Raw genomic sequence first — 15,281 nt, 5'->3', positions numbered from 1 at the left:
TTTTTTTTTTTCCGAAGGTGGTAAAACCTATCAACTCAGGTGTCAAACCAACAGAGAGGACAGCCATCTCTGGCTGCTATCCGCGAATGCTGGGTTTGACTCATCACTGTTAAATAGGAAAACCACGCCACCTGGCATAACCCTGCTGGTGGTCCGTAATCAGGAGTAGGCTCTCACTCCTGCCAGATGCCTCTGGGTCTTGGGCCGTTAACCTGTTTCCTTACGTCCGAGGAAGACGAGCTCTTAGCCAAGCAGAAGCAGTTTTACGGCATACTCCAGGCCACTCTTCTATTCAAGTTATATAGTGAACCTAGATTTAAAAAAAATATTTTAAAATTTGTAATTGGTTATAATAACTTATTTTATTTCAGCGGGCAATAAAACCTTAACATTTAATGCAAAAATCATGTTAAACAAAATATTCTTTAAAGCAAATTTTATGCGGCCGGAGTCGGGTTCCTGTTCCACGTTTGCGCCGCATTTTGCCTCTTCGGGGCAGGCATCCTGTGTAGGTGACCCTGAGAATCTGGTGGCCAGAGTTGTGCCTTCGGTGCATTACAGTCTATGGATTCGAACTCGAATTGACAGTGCGGTTTCGAATTGGAATGTTAGTGATGGGATTGGCAACTTCCAGGTTACGACCACAAGGCTGAAATCCGCTGACAATAACAGGTCTTTGAAAGGGAGTTCTCTCTGGTGGCACCGAGTTGGTTAGAGATAAGGATTTTCAAGAGCATGCTTCAATTCCGAATGCTTTTTCCTGTGGTAAGCAATCGAGGCCAATTTTGGTTTCTTTTGAGAATTTATCGTTGGATGGCAGTAAAATGGCAGCGCGCAAGGCCGAGAAGGGGTTTATTGGCCTCGAACAATTTACATTGCTGATGAGATTTTTTTTTTCGTGCGACAGTTACCTAGTTATCTCCACAATTTTAGCGCCACTTTTTTACACTCTTACGCGTCTCTGCCTCAAAGCCTCGTCAGTCCCGTCCCGCTTTAAACGCTAATCCTCGTTGCCGCGGCTTTTCTTTAAAACCTCCTTGTCGTTGCTCCGGGTGTTCCTTAAACCCTGATCGTCACTATCCACCTAAATATCTACATTCCACAGGTTTGCGTGTTTCTATCGAACGCTGGGCACGACTATCGGAGGCTTCTTTAGCTCCAAAACACTGAAAAACCACCGATCACATTGGGGTTTTCTATCATTTTTCACTCAAAATGCTCGCTCAAAGCTGCTCAGTTGCACGCAGAGCGCAGCAAAGCCTATCGCTTCGTTGTCACCTGAATATGTCCACATGCCACGGAAAATTATGCTCATTTTCTTCACATAACCCGCAGATATCTCCAACGTTTTCATCGGAAAATCCGCGGGGTTTCAGCGGTAATGACGTCCTTTCTAGGACGCTTGTTCGTTTGCGTTTACCGACGGGATTCAAATACTTCTCCGCTGATCCTCAAAAGTCCTTTGAATCTCACGATAAGGATTTTTCAGAGTTCGTTTCAAAGGAACTAAATGAAGGCAATGGTTTCAAGCACGGTTCCGAGGTCGAAATTTTATCTCAGGCAGAGTCTGAAAGTGTGCAGACCGAGACCGTTGCTTTACTCTTCAAAGAGGCCATGGGCCTTGAGAAAAGGTCGGAGAGTAAAAGGCTGGAGCTGGAGTTTAAAGGCCTGGTGGATCTTACCCCAGAAGAGCAGGTTAAAAAATTGAAGAGTAAGCTTGAATCTCAGTGGGAAATGATTAATACGTTGAGGGATTGTGTAGACGATTTGGGAAGTACGGTGAAGGATCTCAATAGCAAGAATGCACTCCTGCAAAACTCCAAGGATCTAATAACCCAGAGTTCTCTCGAATTCAAGAAAACCTCGATTGGGAAAAGTGATAGTATTAGTGAGGGATCGCCTCACCCCAAGGAAAGTGTGAAATCTGACGAGAAGAAGGAAAGTGTGAAATATGAGCTGAAAATGCCGATTATGAAGAAGAAGGCCGAGGGAGATTCGGGTTCTTTGGAGCATCCATGGCCTGAGTGGGTTCAATTTGTAGAACATTTGAATGAGAGAGGGTACCTGAGCAAGGCAGTAAACTTTGAAGATGGACCGGTGGATCTTCAAGGTCTTACCACGGGGAAAATATATGGGTTTATAAAGCTTGCAGCTCTCAATTATGTTGAGGACCATGCCGAAATCTTAAAGTAAGTATGCCCTTTTACTCAGTGGTTTGTATAATATTTCAAACTAGGAAAATACAGTAAATAACATATGCATGAACTAAACTACAAAAAATAAATACCGAATAAATACCGAATTCACAAGACAAGATTAGTAAACACAAAAAACTGGACCAAAAATCTGAGCCATTGTGTTAATTTAGGAAATCTCAATACATAAATGATAGAAAGGGAATCTGGGCTTGCTACTGCAAGTTATGGCAAAAAACCAGGTGTGAATACATGGCTCAAGATGCTGGAAAGCCCTCCACAAGAATCTGCACCCTGCTATGGAAGAACTGCTGCTGATGGCTGATAAGAACAGGTGTTTTGGCCTTCTAAAATGCTCATAAAATTCCACCAAATTAATTGGAGTCTTCTCTCACCAATCCCACAAAAACCCACGAAGGGTTTGGGCTCTCTCTAACCACTCCGGAGACCCCACAAAAGTGCGAGCTGCTCTTTCTGCCAGAAATGTGCACTGTTGGAAAGACTCTGCTCCTCCAACTCCTGCGCAAACCCAGCCTGGAGACTTCTGTGCCCCACCATAAATACAAAATTTGGCCTGAGAGATTCCCTCTAGTCTAGCCCTGCAAACCACCTCAAATCTTCAGCTTTTGTCAAGTCTAACAGCTCCACAAAAGCCTGGAATCTAGCACCCATTGAAGCTGCCTCAAACAAGTGGTGTAAATTTCTTTCAATGCCCTACCCACACATAAAACTGGGTAAAATCCTCCACAATTTGATCTAGAATAATTCTGAAAGTATGTTCCCTGACTCTCCTAGGGTGACACTCAAAGCTCACTGAAGGTAGAGTTGGAATTCCTTTTTGGAAATCCCTTGTGCTAAACAACACTGGTTGACTTTGTTGAACAACTCAAGAAAACTCAAGTTTAGATGTAAAAATGGCAAAAAATCCCAAAATGAGGCCCTTCTCTTCCATTTATAGTTGCTGCTCCCATCTCTCCTTGCGGGCTCAACTAGTTTGAGCTCTCCTTTCCCTCCTTTTCCTCAAGTGCTAATTTCCTAAGGGGTTCGAATTACCCTTTTGGGTGGCCACCACATTCCACCAACATTCTAATTTTCCCTTTTCCTCTAATTTTTGTGGCCTCCTATCTTCAAAATGCAAGTGGGGTCTTCTCTAACCCACTTTTCCTAAGTTCATTAGCCAAAATGTGAAAATTTTATTTAGTGGGGATATCACAGTCCTTCTCGCCCAAAGCTTGCTTGTCCTCAAGCAACTATAATGCTGGATGCTATAGGCCTTGTTTGCCCTCCCAAGTGGCATCCTATTTCAACAAATCTTTCCACCTGACCATGTTAAATTTAGTTAACAATGGTATGCTCCATGCTTAACATAATTACTTCAATGTTCCTTTAGGAGCCCAATGACAATTTCCAATATTAACCATTAATCACGTTGACAGTAAAAGTAGATAGAACATGAAACAAAATGCAGAAGACAAGCCAAGATAAGAGGACACCAGATTTGGTGGATGCCAAGGAAAAACCCCAATGTGGGAAAACCATTTGATCAATTCTTCTTATTATTATATCAAAATGTTTAGCAGAGAGAGAGAGTACAAAAGTCAAATTGACTTGCCAAATTCAAAGTCAAAACAACCCTGTCAAAATCTGCAGTCAATTATAGTCATATAAGCCCTAACTAGAAAGTCAAAGATGGTCAACGTAGCTATCAAACTTGCCTCCTTGAGCTCAGTCAACCACAGTCAAACTTGGCCTTCCTTGTTGGTTAAAGTCAGTCCAAAACAGTTCAATCAAATTCGGTCAAAGGAGAGAGAAAACTATTGTAATTTTTTGCGATTAAAATTGTAGTCAACCTTGAAGTTAGCGTTGGTCAAATTGCCCAGATTCCCTCGATTTTTGTGCCCAGAAATGCGGCCTAAAGGGATAGAAACAATCCTCTAAAAATTGCAGTCAAAGTTGGTCAAAGAACCCTTGGTCAATGCTAGTAAAATTTGGTATGCTTCCTGAATTTTTCGGCCCTGCAACTCAACCCAAAAATTCGTCCTTCTTGTTCCACATGTGTGTGTGTGAGAGAGAGTGCCCAATGTTGTACAAACCAATGAGAGAAGGAGAGAGAATGTGTGAGTGATGATGATGCCAAATGAGGTGAAAGGTCACTTGTTTGAAGTTGTATTTATACAAGTCGCTGAGGGTGAAGAGTCATGTCCACTGGGCTTCATGAGCCTACACGATGATGTGGCTAACCTAAACAATTTGCACATGTGTGGGCATAAATTCAAAATTACACTTTTGCTTGTCCAAATGAGATGTTCTTTATATCAATTTTGGTCCTCTCAAAAAGAGGAATTTAATACAATCATCATCTCCATCAAATGAGCTGTCCCAAGGTGGAATTTGGCCCTAGTTGCTAATTTTAACACTCCCTCTCAATTAGGGAGAATTCCACCTGTCAATTATCGATCATCATGCCATCCTGTTGTCATGTACCATCTCTGTGTGTCATCTCATCTCTGCTCTGTTGAACACTAATATGAATAAGAAGAAGAATCGATCAAGAGTGATGTTATAGTGTTTTCTCCTCGAAGGTGTATGAAAAGGAAACACTTAAGACTGTGGATGACAAACAGTCTCAACAATAAATGGTTGCTAAACAAATTAGATTTGCAGCGAATGATAGAAACAAAACCTGCCAAAGTTCTGATCTATACCACAATCATAGTTAAACAACAAAATGAAATAGTAATAAACGCGGGTAACTCCAATAATGCAACGAAAACCAGATATACAAAGAATATATATTTTGTTAAATAACACCTGTGAAGGGAACAAATAAATGTTACCAGTCCCCTTCTATGGGATGGGTTCTTGGCTATCCTCAAACGTCTTTAGCTTGTGTAGAGAGTCTTTCTCCTCTATAACGTGTAAACCCAACAAATAAAAAGTTTGAGCTTAATGGGAACTCAAATGGAAAGAAAAATGGTGCGCGACAGTGATAATAATAAGAGTTATAGCAGTGAGTGTAACAATGAAAATAATTGAAAGTGAATAATGAATGAAAAATCCTTCTATTTATAACAAAATATTGAGTTATCCTCGAATAATGAGCAATAATAAAATATTATTAACCCCATTCTAAAAATAATCACTTGAAATATTTTATTATATTTGGTTAAGAGGGAAAAAATATTTAAACTTTTATTTAGAAATAATAAATAAATAAATGATTTATTTATCATCTCAAGAAATACGGTTAAGGAATAATAAACAAATAATGATTTATTTAATTATTCCTGAGGGATTTAATCAAACTTGACAAGGAATAATAATTAATTAGTGATTAATTAATTATTCTTAGAGAAAAATAAGATAATTAATAATCTATCTGTTTATTTTTCATAACTAGGTCAAATATGACAAGGAATATTAATTAATCAATGGTTTAATTAATTATTCCTAGAAGAAAATTAAATAAACAATGATTTATTTAATTATTCTTCATGGGTTTAATTATAAATTACTTAACAAATCTGGTTTATTAAGAAGTTTCTCACAATGAAAGCAATTTTACTATGGTAAAATTGGCTTTACATGGTGTACTTCGATCCATCTAGTAAATTAGGCTAGATGATCAATTTTTGGTGATAACAAGTGAGTCACAAGACTTTACCACTCTCCACTAACAAATGTTAGTCTTGATCCCAGATCAAGTTGTTGAACACCATGCATCCTAGACATAGGGAGTATGACAGTACACGATGCGTCCATCAGTAGTGCTATGGTCTCTATCCGCGTTTCCTAACTCATTTGCTGGATGAGAGGTACTTCCCATGAGATCTGGACTACATGGGTAGGATGTATGCTAGGGCATCAACGGGAGAAGGTGAACCACTTATCTTGCTCATATGCCATAGGAGAAGGTGAATCACTCATCCTATGCATATGTCAATCATAAGGGAAGGTGAATCACTCACCCTACACACAATCAACCATCATGGGGTATCACAGGGGAAGGTGAACCACTCACCCTGTACACAACGCACCAATAGGGGAAGGTGAACCACTCACCCTATGGTCGCTCATAGCTCCAAGAAGTACCCCAAGCCCCCAGGAGCTCCCAGAGCTCAATGTTCAACTCAAGCGGGACCCTCATGGGAGGGTCTTTCCACAACTCCAAGTCTCTCTTGGAAGTCTAAGAATTTGACCTTCACTAGGGGCTTCGTGAGTATGTCTACGACTTGCTCATCAGTCCTAATTTGTTGGAGCCTTATTGCTTCCCGCTGTACCATATTCTGAATAAAGTGGTACCTAATATCAATGTGCTTGGAGCGGTCGTGGAACATGGGATTTTCTGAAAGATGAATCCCACTTTGGTTGTCGCAAAAGATCATAGTGTTATCTAGCATGTGCTCAAATAGCTCACTAAAGAGCTTCCTCAACCAAACAACTTCATAACAGGTCATACTAGCTGCAATTTATTCGGCTTCGGCGGTTCTTAGAGCAACCGATTTCTGCTTCTTGCTCATCCAAGAAATTGAAACAGACCCTAATGAGAAGCAACATCTAGACGTGCTCTTACGATCCACCACACTACCAGCCCAGTCAGCATCAATATATCCATGTAGCTTCAAATTCCCGACAGTGTATCTCAGTCCATAGTTGATTGTGCCACGGAGATATGTCAAGATATTCTTAACAACAATCCAATGTATGTTATGAGGCCCGACCATCAATTGACTCAATGTATTCACAACAAAGCATATGTCGAGACGGGAGTTCACCAAGAACATCAGGGCCCCCACAAGTTGTCTATATTCGGAAGGGTTTGTCAATTCGGGCCGAACAACACTTCCACATAGCTTCTTGAAGTTGAGTTCCATTGGAGTAGACACAGACTTGCGATCCACCATCCCACATCTCTCGAGCAACTTCACAATGTATTTCCTAGAGAAAGGAAAATCTCACCTGGATTTTGCCAGACCTCCAGGCTTAGGAAGTAGTGCATTAGACCTAGGTCCTTCATCTTGAACTCGGAAGCCAACTCCCTCTTGCATTGATAAATGAGAGAGTCTACACCTGTTAGAAAGAGATCATCCACATAAAGGACCAAAATGAGAGGCATGTCCTTTTCAACCTTGCAGTATAGGTTACGATCTGCTTCGCTCCTTGTAAATCCCAACTTCATAAGATAGCTATCAATCCTCTCATACCAAGCCTTAGGGGTTTGCTTCAACTCATAGAGGGCTTTTTTCAACCTGCACATGTGTGTCCTTCGATTTTGTACTTCGAACCCCTAAGGTTGTTCCAAATAGACTTCCTCCTTAAGCGAGCCATGCAAGAAAGCAGTCTTAATGTCCATTTGATGTAGGTTCCATCTTTGAGAGGTAGCGAGAGCAATAATCGATCAAATAGTAGTATATTTGGCAACTGGTGCAAATATCTCATCACAGTCCACTCCTTCCTTTTGAGAGAAGCCTCGAGCAACGAACTTGGCCTTATATTTTTTAGCACTCCCATCAACTCCATGTTTAATTTTGTATAGCCATTTTGAGGTGACCACGGACTTGTCACCACATCCCAGACATCATTTTTCGTGATAGATTCATATTCCTCATTCATCGCATCCTTCCATACTTGGTGTTTTACCGCTTCTTCAAATGTACATGGCTCAGATTGAACAATAGTGCTCATAGCAACTAAGTACCCTTGATACCTATTCGGCTTCTTGCTTTCACAGAATGTCCCTCTTGGAGCAATATGTCTCTCACCATCTTCGAGAGTATTTTTGAGCCACAAAAGTCTTTTCCTTGAGGTAGAGGGATCACGAGGTGGTGGATCAATGGGATCCATCGGGTTTTCAACATTGGGTATAGGTCCATCTGTAGCAATGTTGCGAAAATCGTTATTGTGATTAATTCGGTGAGGGGAAAAAATCGTAAAATACAAAAATATTCATTTTTTTAATATCTAAAGCATCTATAACATAAAATAGATACATTGACACATAAATATGATAAAAGAACTAATATATAAGATGTGTAATATCATTTCTAGTGCTACATCACACATAACTGTGAATCATGTCTTGAATAGTAAGTCCTGACTCCTGAGTCCCAACTCAGCCTCAAAATATCAACAAAAATATAATAATGTATCCCATATCATGAGTCATAATGTCATATACAATGAAATGAACCAAATAACTAATACTATTGATTTCCTTTGCCAAATGCAATAACTTTCTCTTTCCCTCTAGATGTAGATGCCGATGGAGTTGGCAATGGACTCTGCTGTGCTCTAGAAGTTGAAGAACTAGGAGCTACAGGAGGTAGACCACGTCCTCTACTGGTGGCAGGGGTAGCCCGGGTAGGTGGTGTCACCTCCTCCTCCTCCTCCCCCTCTACCCCTTCTACTACTTCCTGCTCTAACCAATCATTGGCAGACTCCATGAGAGGCCTCTCGGCCTCAACCCTCCATGCAACAGTGGTGTCAATTCCATCCAATGAGATGGCCTCCATATTAGGTATCCTCTCAAGTTGCTTCACTCACAATCGAAGATTGTAGTAGATGTAGGCTATGTCATTAAGTCGCTGGGACTCCAACCTGTACAAGGATCATAAAATAATAATTATAAAAAAGATATTGCTTAATGAATTCAAAAAATTAATTGAAAATTTGCAATATTTTAAGTTTTAAGTTTAACTTGTTGCGTTTCTTGTTGTGTATTTTTTTAAATACACTTCAGTTGCGCTCGCATCCTAAGAAGCTATATGTTTGGCTGAGGATTCGAATGGCAAGTTTTTCCAGATGGGGTACCCTAGCACCATAGATTCTCCACCATGCATCTACAACAAAATTACAATTAAAATTTTAAATAAACATAAGACAAAAAATGAAATTTGAAAGTTGAACCAAAGTATGAAATTATGAACTTGAAGAGACAATGAAATTTGAAACAAACTAAAAAATACCTGGAATTTTAGTCGTCCCATCTCAAAGCCAAATGTGTCACCTGCCATCCTGTATATCTCCATTTCTTTGGAGATTTCTGCACGTTCTGCTGGAGATCACACCATCCTTTGAACACAGGTTAAGAATCCATCCATGATCTCAGCATCAAATACGAACCCACATGAGTAAGAAAATGCGGGGTTCAAGTAGATCCCTGCAGCATGAATAGGACGATGGAGTGTGTAGTTCCATCGTTCATCAGTCACTTCCCATAGGAGGAGTTGTTTCTGAAACCCCTCATCTCCCTTATCATCATAGTAGGTCCAAATGGATTCTTTGGCGCTGTCCATGGCCTCATACAAATAGCCCATTGCGAAGTTCTCACCATCAACTAATCAAAGAACTTTTACCAAAGGTTCAATAATGGTGCACACCTTCCGCACTCCCGCCCAGAAGTCTTTCTGGTATGAAACTAATCTACATATGGCCTCTCCCTCTGGTTTGCGGCTCATTGTCAAAGCACGCCACTCCTCTAAAAGAAACATTCTCTTCACATCCCACATAGAATTCAAGAGGGATTGAAGAGATATGAAACTGGTGGCAAACCGTGTAATGACGGGGCACACCGACTCCTTATTGTTGGTGAATTTTCTCATCAAGCTAAGCACAGATGTATGATTATATATAAATTTCGTAATGCTTTTTAATGAGTCAACAATATCTTTGACAAATGAATTTTTTCCTATGTCCTCCAACATCAAATCAATACAATGTGTAACACAAGGTGTCAAAAATAAAGTAGGATGCCTCTCCATAAGTATCCTGCCAGCAACAACATAATTTGCAGCATTGAATATGAACCCACATGAGTAAGAAAATGCGGGGTTCAGGTAGATCCCTGCATCATGAATGGGACGATGGAATGTGTTGTTCCATCGTTCATCAATCACTTCCCATAGGAGGAGTTGTTTCTGAAACCCATCATCTCCCTTATCATCATAGTAGGCCCGAATGGATTTTTTGGTCCTGTTCATGGCCTCATACAAGTAGCTCATTGCGGGCTTTTCATCATCAACTAATCGAAGAACTTTTACCAAAGGTTCAATAACGGTGCACACCTTCTGCACTCCCGCCCAGAAGTCTTCCTGGTATGAAACTAATCTGCATATGGTCTCTCCCTCTGGTTTGCGGTTCATTGTCAAAGTATGCTACTCCTCTAAAAGAAACATTCTTTTCACATCCCACATAGAATTCAAGAGGGATTGAAGAGATATGAAACTGGTGGCAAATCGTGTTATGGCGGGGCACACCAACTCCTTGTTGTTGGTGAATTTTCTCATCAAGCTAAGCACATATGTATGATTATATATAAATTTTGTAATTCTTTTTGATGAGTCAACAATATTTTTGACAAAGGAAGCTTTTCCTATGTCCTCCAACATCAAATCAATACAATGTGCAGCACAAGGTGTCCAAAATAAAGTAGGATGCCTCTCCATAAGCATCCTGCCAGCAACAACATAATTTGCAGCATTGTCCGTTATTACTTGGACAACATGTTCTGCACCTACCTCCAAAATAAACACATCTAGCAAATCACATAAAGTTTTTGCATCTTTGATATGTGAAGATGCATTAATGGATTTCATAAACATTGTCCCCTTGGGACAACTAACCAAGAAGTTTATAAGGGTTCTCCCCTTTTGATCGGTCCAACCATCTAACATCACAGTGCATCTTGTTTGTGTCCATGATGTCCTAACTCCTCCAATCTTTTGGTGCAATCAACCTTTTCATTTTGAAGAATCCAACCTCTAAAGTCATCATAAGAAGGGATTTTGTACCCTGGGCCAACAGTTGCAATAGCATCAACAGCAGGCTGGAAAAATGGATTATTCTTTGCAACATTGAAAGGAATATCACTCCAAAGGAGAAATTTGCCCAACAACTTGTCAGCTTGTTCTTTTTCATTTTTTTTTAAGCATTGAAGTGATAGATGGTTGTGAACCAGGTGTGGTTCTAGGAATAAAAAATGATAAGGTAGCTACCGGGTTGGTTGTAGATATTGATGCTGAAGTAGAACCAGTGCCACTTCCATGTTCACTTGAGCCTAACACCCTCTCTACTAGTTGCTTCTTCATTTCTACTTTGGCCATTCTTTCGTGCCCTAATTCTTCCAATGATCTCATGGCTCTTCGGATGATTTTTGCATTTGTATTTGTGCAACGCCTTACATCAAATCCAAGGATTTGTGTAAGGTGATACTTCAATCTATAAACCCCCCTGACATATGATGCCCACACAACTTGCAAGTCAATTTCATTATATCAAACCCTCCATCAGGTTCACCAAATTCCCACAGAGGGTCCAATTTCCTTGGTATGTTTGTAACTTGGTTGAATTCTTGAGGTTTAATATAAGATGAAGTTTGAACTTTGAAGTTAAACCTATGGCACAATAATAATTGCATGTTACAAAAATTTTAAAAAATTACATACATGACACAACACATTGAATTTTTGACAATTTAACAAACAAAAAAACTTCAACTCAATCCAAAATGAACTCTTTTCACTCTATGCATCAAAAATGAAAAAAAAACACCATCAAACCCACTCAAAAATCTTTAATAAACAATGGGTTATAGAAACCGAAGTAAAAACAAGAAAAAAACCAAAACAAAATGGCCAAATTTAGTGCTCATACCTGGAAACTACGGTTTGTTGGAGAAATTTGATCCAAAGACGAAGTTCTCTTGCTTGGGATGCTAAAACCTCCAAGCTTCCTCCTTCTCTGCCCTAGTAGACACCTTCCAGGGTTCCTCTCCTTTTCAGCGCTCAATCCACCAGGGTTTTTCTCCTCTTCAGCTCCCAATCCACCAGTGTTTTTCTCCTCCTCAGCTCCCAATCCACGTCGCTGCCGTTGTCTATTCAAAATATTTTTTTTTGATATTTTGTCCCTGTTTGCCTTATAAAACCTGCTGTCCGCCACCCCCATGATAATATCAGATCGAATTGCGATTATTACAAATTAATTGCAATAATTTGAAATTAGCGTGATAATTTTGCAATTTTTTGAGGGTTTTTTGTTTTGTTTTATTTTTGTTTTTGTTTTGTTTTTTGTTTTTTTTGTTCGGTTTAATGTATTAATTGGGCAATAATATCGGCATTTTCAAAAAATCGCGATTTTTTATTGTGATCGTGATAATATCGCGATTTTTGCAACACTGATCTGTAGGAGGTTCATCCTGTTTTTTCGCAACATCATCATTATTATCCTTCCTTGGAATGGGGAGATCTTGAGACTTTCCAAGGGCAGTGTCTTCATCGGAGGTGACGTCATGCCTAATTTCCACATCACTTTGTCCAGGCATATAGATTCTATATGCCTTTGATTTTTCACTGTATCCCACAAATATACTTCTCTTCCCAGATGCTTTTAACTTGTTTCTTTTCTCTTAGGCACATGAAATACACGGGACAACCAAATATTCTAAAATGAGAAACATCAGGTTTCTTACCAGTGAAAACTTTTTCAGGTGTCTTGAAATCCAGTGCTTGATGCGGGCTCCTATTTTGAACATACACGACAATGTTGGTAGCTTCTCCCCATAAGAACTTCAGTAGGCCTTGGTCATGGAGCATAACACGAGCGGCTTCTATGATTGTTTGATTATTCCTTTCAACAACACCATTTTGCTTATGAGTGTATGGAACAATTGTCTCCCTCTTAATGCCAACCTCTCTGTAAAAGTCATTGAATTAATTTGATTCATATTTAGTTCCATTGTCGGTCCTCAATATTTTCATCTTTTTTCCCTGTTTGATTTTCCACCAAGGCTTTGAAAGAACGAAACCATTTGAACACTTCATCCTTCTTCTTTAAGAAATAGATCCACGTTTTGCGAGAAAAGTCATCCACAAAAATTTTGTAGTATAATTATCCTCCCAATGATGTTACGGGCAACATACGAGATTGGTCAGAATGGATCAATTGAAGAATATCAAAAGTTTGGACTTTAACTTGAAGGGAATGGTCCCCTTGTAAGTTTGCTGGTTGCACAACCCTGACAAACTTCTTCATGGTTCATGTTGAACTTAGGCATACTTATGACCATCTTCCTTACCCCAAAGGTGAGCAAATCTTTGGTGCCATAATTTAGATTGAAGAGAGGTATTGCAAGTTAAGGCTCCCAAATTACTTCCTCCAACTTGATAGAGACCTTCAACCCTCAATCCAAGTGTAAAAGCATCTTTAGGGTTTCTTTGCCAAATATGTACCTTTCCATCAATGAATGCTACCTTGAAGCCTTTATCTTCAATTGCAAAAATAAACACCAGGTTCTTCTTCAAATCGGGCACATACAACACTTTTTGTAGATGAATGGTTTGACCTTGATTCAAGTGAAGAGTGACAATACCTATTTCTTTCACAGGATAGGTGTCATTATCTCCAAGTATGATTTCCAAATTAGTCTTCTTTTCAACCAAATTTGAGAGGGCCTCCTTGTACCTAGTGAAGTGCTTTGAGGCTCCACTATCAATCAACCAATGATCCAAAGTATCTGGAGGAGAGGTAGTAGATAAAGCGGAAATAAGATAAAATTCTTTACTTGGAATTTCTTGTCCTTTTGGGAGGTCAACCAGTTCCATCTCGAGCAGCTGGAGCATTCCTCTTTCCTTTATTGTTGAACTTGTTGTTCCTTTGGTTGCCATTGCCTTTGTAGTTGTTGTTGTCATCATCCCTTGGAGTATCCTTCTTGTGAGAACACTCTCTTGCATAATGGCCAAACCTGTTGCAATTGTAGCACCTTCCTTTTCTTCCTTCTCTGATTCCTTGCTTGAATCTTGTTTTCCTGGACCAACATTATTTTTCCTCTTAGCATGAGCAGAGAAAACATTAGGTTCATGTCCATTTGAAGGCTTGTCTTTCTCCATCATCCTCGGCTCTTTTTGAGTGCATCTAGCCAATAATTCATCAAAACTAGGAATCTTGTTATTGTTGAGAATGGTGGTGTTAAACACATCCCATGCTCTTGTAAGACCTCCGAGAGCGATGAGAGTGAGTTCCCTGTCAGCAACAACTTCTCCAATAGATAGAAGGTCATTCTTGATTTCTGTAATCCTCATGAAGTAGGATTGGATAAACTCCCCTTTATCCATCTTGATATACTTCAACTTGTTCTTGAGAAAGAGGATTTGAGTTGCGTTGTTCACTTTGAACATCCCAACTAGTTTAATTATACATCTCCTTAGATGTTCCTAAATCAGAAATATAAGCAACCAAATGCTTTTGAATGGAGACTATAATAAGTCTTTTAGCTTTGACCTCACCTTTCTTGTATTTTTTCTTTGTAGCAGCAGGTGCATTTGAAGGAGGCACCACCACTTTTCCCTTCACATAGTCCATGGCATCATGATCTTCCAAAGTCAAGTCCAAAGTCATATTCTATGAATGATAGTCAGGTTTGTCCTTGAGCTTATTCTCGGATTTGAAGTAAGATGTAGAAGCCATTGAAGCTAAATCAATAGTCTTGACCAATAAATTTTTCTTAGTGATTGCTTTTTTCTCTCTTGCTTGGGTTTTGTCTTCACTTGTGCTCTGATACCATTTGACCAATAGATTTTTCTTAGTGATTACTTTTCTCTCTCTTGCTTGGGCTTTGTCTTCACTTGTGCTCTGATACCATGTTAAATTTAGTTAACAATGGTGTGATTGAGAAGTGTACATAAAAGAACCTCAAGGTTTTGAGGTTCATAGAAGAGAACCTCTCGTCTGCAGATTGAAGAAAGCCTTGTATGGACTTAAGCAAGCACCTAGAGCTTGGTACTCTCGAATTGATAGCTACTTGACAAGACTTGGGTTCGCCAAAAGTGATGCTGATCCAAACCTATATATTAAAGTTGAGAAGAATGAACCTGTGATTCTATTATTGTATTTTGAAGACTTATTTCTGACAGGTATGGAGCACCTCATTGTTCGGCGTAAGAGGGTGTTGGCCTCCGAAGTTGATATATGGAGGATCTTGGTTTGATGCACTATTATTTGGGGCTAGAAGTATGGAAGAAGCCTGTTGAAATCTTCCTTGGTCAAGGAAATATGTTATCAAGATCCTGCAAAAGTTTGAGATGATGGATTGTA

At 39.6% G+C, this 15,281-nt stretch overlaps 1 protein-coding gene across 1 annotated transcript in view; it reads left to right on the top strand.

The window, feature by feature from the left end:
- The first annotated feature begins 440 nt into the window (after window positions 1–440).
- Window positions 441–15,281, top strand: part of LOC149139118 (uncharacterized) — a 54,644-nt gene continuing 39,803 nt past the window's right edge. Inside the window, exon 1 of the mRNA XM_089448254.1 lies at window positions 441–2,189. Coding sequence (XP_089304380.1) covers window positions 1,216–2,189 — 974 coding nt within the window. The 5' untranslated portion in view covers window positions 441–1,215. The remainder of the gene's footprint in view (window positions 2,190–15,281) is intronic.

This window comes from Pinus tabuliformis, chromosome X, assembly GCF_031772625.1.
Source record: "Pinus tabuliformis cultivar Carrire ecotype Pingquan chromosome X, CPIR1, whole genome shotgun sequence".
Lineage (NCBI taxonomy): Eukaryota > Viridiplantae > Streptophyta > Pinopsida > Pinales > Pinaceae > Pinus > Pinus tabuliformis.
This window is presented reverse-complemented; position numbering and strand designations above follow the sequence as displayed.